Source organism: Crocodylus porosus, unplaced genomic scaffold (assembly GCF_001723895.1).
Source record: "Crocodylus porosus isolate Cpor-Errol unplaced genomic scaffold, CroPor_comp1, whole genome shotgun sequence".
Classification (NCBI taxonomy): domain Eukaryota; kingdom Metazoa; phylum Chordata; order Crocodylia; family Crocodylidae; genus Crocodylus; species Crocodylus porosus.
In genome coordinates this window covers 52297643-52303867 of record NW_017728949.1, presented here as the reverse complement: position 1 = coordinate 52303867, position 6225 = coordinate 52297643, and the positions used below count along the sequence as shown (strand labels likewise).

The 6225-nt window shown below is 54.1% G+C and overlaps 1 protein-coding gene across 1 annotated transcript in view; it reads left to right on the top strand.

The window, feature by feature from the left end:
* Positions 1-1884: 1884 nt before the first annotated feature.
* The window catches only part of ARPC2 (actin related protein 2/3 complex subunit 2), a gene marked incomplete at its 5' end in the record, with an annotated part of 23128 nt that continues 18787 nt past the window's right edge, over positions 1885-6225 (top strand). The window contains 2 exons of the mRNA XM_019554347.1: positions 1885-1984; positions 3079-3191. Of these exons, the coding sequence (XP_019409892.1) occupies positions 1885-1984; positions 3079-3191 (213 nt within the window). The remainder of the gene's footprint in view (positions 1985-3078; positions 3192-6225) is intronic.

Genomic DNA, 6225 nt, shown 5'->3' with positions numbered 1-6225 from the left:
TAGAGGGGGAGGATCACCTCCCTGGGCCTGCTTGAGATGCATCTGTGGATGCACGACAAGGTGCGGTCAGCCTTCCTGACCGTGTTCTTGCATTGGCAGCCCATATTCATCTTGGAGTCAGTAATGACTCCAAGATCTCTTTCTGCCACCATGCTTTTGAGAAGGGAGTTCCCTGGCTTGTAGGTATGCTGCTAGTTTCTACTGCCCAGGTGCAGCACCTTGCACTTGTCACTATTGAATCCCATCCTGTTTTCATTTACCCACCCCTGTAACTTGTCCATTTCCTGCTGTAATCTGTGCTTCCCTTCTAGCATGTGCCCACCTCATCCCAAATCTTGGTGTCATCTATGAATTTTAAACAAGCTGCTCTTCACCCCGTCGTCCAAGTCGCTACTAAAGAAATTGAACAGTGTGGGCCCAAGGACCAAGTCCTGGGGGACCCCACTGCCCACATCCCTCCAAGTCAAAAATGCCCCATCCACCACCACTCTTTGGGTACGGTCCTCCAGCCAGTTGGCGACACATCTGACTGTGTAGGCATCAGTGCCACAGTCACCGAGCTTTTTAATGAGAACAGGGTGAGAGACAGTGTCAAAGGCCTTCCTGCAGTCCAGAAAGACTACATCTACCACAACACCTGCGTCCAAGGATTTTGTGACCTGATCGTAGAAGGCAGTCAGGTTGGTCTAACAGGACCTGCCCCTAATGAAACCATGCTAGTTGCCCTTGAGCATCATCCCTGCTGCTGGCCCATCACAATGAGTCTCTTTAGGGGGCCTAGGACAGATGTCTCGGACATCAGTCTCCCTGCATGACTGTGCTGGTCTCCAGCACACCCTGCTCTGTCCCCAGCCCCCCTGGGCAGGACAGAGATAGTTGCCCCCAATTAAAACAGGTGGCAGGGCACAGCGGGGGTTTTGCTTAGCAGAAAATCATTAAAATCACCAGTGACAGGAGTGCCAAGTCCCTGCTCTCCCTCCAGTTTTCACTTATCTTCCTTGCTATGCTGAGGTGCCCCTGGCATCTGCCGGCAGCTTTCACCTGGAGTCAGCTTGATGGGATAAAAAGATTTCCAGCATTGACAGCCTGGTGGCTTGTTTGAAGCCACAGGCACTGTCTCAGATCTGCTTATATTGACATCAGCTTGGGGTTGTGACCTAGAGCTGGTATTGAGCACCAGGGCCCATCCTTGTGTAGTTGGCATTGGCTGAACTCCAGGACCTAGGGTGGGGAGGGTACGGCTTCTTAGGGTATCACTGCTAGGCCTCCAGGCTTTGAGCAGGAAAGGCAAAGGGAAGTTAAAACACATGGCCTGGGATCTTGAGCAACGAACAGGACAGCACCTGAGGGTTGAGATGTGATGGGAGTATCCAAGGTCTTTCTGGTCTATTGGGTACATCTCTGGCACCACAGCGCTGCCTGGGATATGGTGCCCTTCTGGGGTCTTCACGGCTAGAAGAGAGACCAAGGCTGGCCAGGGAGCTCATACATTCAGATGCAGCCCCTCACTATCATAGGCCATTGCATTATATATTCTCTTATAAACTGTGGGTGTCAGAGAGCTGCTGAGCTCCAAATATGCCTCTCAGACAGTTAAAAACAAAGCAAATTGATCACTTCATGCCAGCCATGGGAATGGTGGACTTTGCTGGAGAATTTCAGAGCCAGATAATTATAAACCACAGCATGCTCCAAGCCAAACGTGCAAGATTCATTTCCAGCGCCAGGGGATCGAGAGCAGCTTGCCGAGAGCCAGGTGGGAGGTGATCGGTCAGGACTGGAATGGCTGAGGGCGGAGTGACCATCAAGGCCTCCAGATATAAAGCCACTTCTTTGCCCAAAACCACAGAGGTGCAGCTTTTACATATAGTGCCCAGATGACCCTGGGCAGCTCTAGGGCTGCCACTATGTGCTCTCAACCACTCTTACTTTTTGTGTTGTTTTTTTAGAAACAAGCCTGAGGCCGTGGAAGTAACGTTCGCAGGTAAGAGCCACAGACTGGGCATCTCCATCCTTCAAGCCTGGAGCTTGCCTTGGCCCCATCTCAGTGAACACAGTGCCACATGGAGAGGTGTTGAATCCAGCCCCCTGCCTTCCAGCATGCTCCTGCGCACAGCAGCTCCCACAAGGGTTATGTTTGGATTATGGCTCTCCTGCTTTCCCTGTCCCACCTCCCAGCCCAGCACTTGAAGGGACACATGCATGTGCTGGGGACAAATGGCACAGGTCGAGCTTGCTCACCCCACGTGCCTGGGAGACATCGCCTGGTGCAGTGAGCTCCATGGATGCAGCTTATAGCACCATTGCCCTAAATCAGCCCCCAAGGCACTGCAGCAGCTGTGAGAACCTAATAGTTCGGCCCCACGCTGTTGCTTATTCCCCAGTGAAGGGAGTATCTGGCTGAGGTATTATGATCCTGGTACTCTTTCCTGCCCAGGGCAGGGGTCAGACTTGATGATTTGGTTCAGGTCCCTTCCAACCCTGGAAACCGTAAAACCAGGAGCAGGTGTTCAGTTTGGCTCTGCTGTCTCCAGGTCCCAGGCAGCTCTGGAGAAGCCCAGCTCAAGCACTGCTCGGAAGCATAGCTTTTGCCTCCAGCACATTGCCTCTCTGACCCCAGTGGAATTAGAGCTTCTCTAGTCTGCCTAAGCAGCAGCCTTTGCTCTTGACTCCTCTCCCTTCCCCCAACCTTTTGCAGGGTTGTGGGGAGTGCAGGACAACCTGGTATTCAGACCTTGAGCTGGCCTGTGGAAGACAGATCCAGGCCCAGTAGAGACAGCAGTGAGGAGGCCTTTATCCCCATGCCCTGCACCCTCAGGGGTTTGAGTGCGGCAGGCATCTGTGTGAGAGCACAAGCTTTCCTGTGCTCTGTGGCTGCCAAAGGGCTTCATGACTCCAGTGAAGCATCTCCCCATACTGTGGCCACAGGGTCCTTAATGACAGGCTCCATGTAGCGTAGAGCAATGCATTGGAAAGCGCTAGGGGCTGTCTGGCTTCCCCTTCTTGAGAAGGCTTTAGCGTTGCAGCCCTCTGGAAGTAGGCTGTATATTGCTCTCTGACTGCCCTCTCTTCCCACAGACTTCGACGGGGTCCTCTACCACATCTCCAATCCCAATGGAGACAAGACCAAAGTGATGGTCAGCATCTCCCTGAAGTTCTACAAGGAACTACAGGAACACGGTGCTGATGAGGTGAGTGTCCGGACTGGCTCTGGCTTCGAGCCCCTGTCCCCTGGAGCAGTCAGATGCTTGCATGACATTAGCATGGGTCAGTGTCCTCGTAGAGTAGCACCATGTTGTCCTGGGTCAGAGCAGCCTTCACATGCCTTACAGAGCTAGTCTGATTCTGGAAGGAAGCAGCTGCCACCTCCCAGCCCTATTGCTTTGTTCGAGTTAAACGAGGTTGTGTTGATGCTGATAGCAGAGAACAGCTGATTTTTTTTTTTTTTTTCCAGATCCCTTGGGGATCTTTGAGGCCTCTGGCAATTCAGCATCTTCTTTTTGACCTGTAAACTGAGCCAGCTTGCAAAGGAACTCACTGAGAGAATAAATATAGTGTCCCACGGGGCTGCTGTCCTGCCTCAGTTTGTGCTTTCAGGCTAACAAAAAGCTGCTTCTTGCACCCAGGCATCTGGATGCATCGAGTTCTCCCTGCTGCTGCATGGACTCACAGGTTTAGTTCCTGCCAGCCGGGTTCTTGCCGCAGAAAGCCATTTATGGTAGCAAGAACAGGCCTCTTAGCAGCTGGGGCTTGCGGCCAGAGTTCAGAGCAGGAAGCATGACTCAGTTCCCAAGTCTGCTCTCCTGTGTCAGAAGCCCAGCTCAAGCACTGCTCGGAAGCATGGCTTTTGCCTCCTATGTCAGAATCGTAGAGAAGTGGGGCTGGCAAGGAGCTCCAGAGGTTGTATCTAGTCCCAGCCCTGCCTGAGGCAGGATCAGCCCTGTCCAAGCCAATGCAGGCAAAACATCGTCTAAACTCTTTGTAAAATGACCATCAAGCCTGACACAGCACCAGACATTGCATCTAATCCTGCTGCAGGGAAAGTAGGGGACCATAGCAGCCAATGTCTCACTTCTGTAAAAGGTTGTTGATATATGCTCCAGAGATCCCAGGTAGAGGCCATGCCCCCATTACAGAGGAAGGCAACCCCCCAGTCTATACCAAGATGACTGTGGGTAAAAGTCCTGCCTGGCTTCAAACATGGCATCAGTCTGACCCTGACTGGAGGGGCAAAACCCTCTAGACAGCACCCTGTGACTTTGGTCGCAGCAGCATTGACAAAGCTCAGTCACGGCCCCCAGCATGGGCTGCAGCAAGCACCCAGAGCCTCTGAGGAAGGCTTAAACCCCTGCCCCCCCCCAACACGTGTGTCCTCAAGTGACCAAATGGGACTCCCCCAGTCCTGCTCAGCACAAAGGTGCAGCACTTTGCTCTGGCATGTCTTTGTTCTATGTGTCTGGGTGCATGTGCGCATACACATGTGTGCAGATTTCCCCCTCCAGTGGGAGCAAAGGGAACCAAACTGCTCACGACCCTATGAGCTGATTGCAGGCGTAGCTGGAAAGTTTCACCCCTAAGGAGAGCTCCAGTGAGGGCGTCCAGCACAGGTCAGGGGCCTGGTGCTGACTTTGCTGCAAAGTTTCCCTGGCTCCTCCTGGCTTGCAGGGTACCCCACTGCACCAGACTGGAGCTGCCTGGTTCTTCCAGACAGGTTGCAGCCTCAGGGAAACCACAGCACCCAGTTACCTTGTCAGCACTCGGCTTTCAATGCAGCTCTCCCTATCCCACAGCCTTGTGGGGCAGTTGCACTGTTCACTGCAGCGAGGAGGAGCTGTTCCCAGCCACTTAGATGTGCAGTGAGTGCAAACTGCATGCTAGGGCCCTCCCTTCTGTGTCCTCCAGCATAGATCCTTAATGCCGTACTTCCCCCTCTGATGGGAAATAGACATGATCTGTATGAGGTTCTGAAGCAGTAGTGAAGTAGCACTGGGCGTGGAGGAAGAAAGGGCCCTAGTACTGTAGAATCAGAGCCTTCGAATAATTGATTCCTCTTGGAGGGCACCCAAGGAGGGTCCCCTTCTGCCCTCGGTTGTCTCCCCAGCCCTCTGCACTGTGAGGAGGGCATAGCAGCCTGTCCTGGCTCCATGTCATTTCTGTCCTCAGCCACTGCTAGAGAAGTGCCGGTCACCTCATTCTGGAGGCAGAGCCCTTGAGCCCAGGGCTCTCACGTTATTCTAGCCTGGTAAGCCAGCTGAGTGACCTGGGGCCAAATTGACCCATGGGCTCCCACCCCCTTTTCCCCTTCTCTCAGCCTACCGGATCCAGTGCCAGGCTTAACCAGTCTGGGACCCATGCTGTGTGTGGCATGGATCTCTGGGCACCATGTGTGCATGGTCTGGCCAGGGGCCTGTAGCACAGATCTCGGAGCAGGTGAGTGTTCAGTGGCATCTGCCTCAGCTGGACCACACCACAAGTGGTGCCTGCTCTGGGAACTGCTGCACACAATGCCCGTTCCAGCTGGCCTGAGACCTGGGCTGCACACAGTGCTCATCTGGCTGGACTGCAACACACATGGCTTGTGCTCAGAACCACCACCCCTCACACAGTGCCCACTCCAGCCGATCAGGGACCCGCACTGCTCATGGCGCTTGCTTACACCACGTGTGGCGTGATTCCCAGGTCGGCTGGAGCAGTCGCAACATGTGACATAGTCCTGGACCTTCTGGGGTGGGTGTCATGTGCAGTACGTGCCCTAGGACAGGCACCATGTGTAGCACTTCTGGGATCTATGCGACACGCCCCGGATGCACTCTGCTACATGTGCCTGTTCCAGGCACTCCAGGATCTATATGGCACACATCTGCTCATGCAGCACAGTCCTGGGCACCATATGTGTCAGAGCCCTGTCTAGTGTGACGTGTGCCTTGCCCCATGGGGGTCTGCTCGGATGTGGAGCTGGACGCTTAATGGGGGGGGTCAATGTTTGACACCCCTGCCTTCGCTGATGTGGTCATGTCAGTGCTCTGCAGCTCCCTGCTGAGTCAAGATCCACGTGCCTCATGCCTGGGGTGGGGGAACACCCCTGAACTTTGTTGCCAGGCTAATCAATCCCATTGCCATGAGATGTTTCCCCTCCCATGACCGCACTCTTGGAGCTGCGACACAGCAGGGGCTCTCCCTAGATTTCATAGACATCAGGTCTGGAAGGGACCTCGGGAGATCATC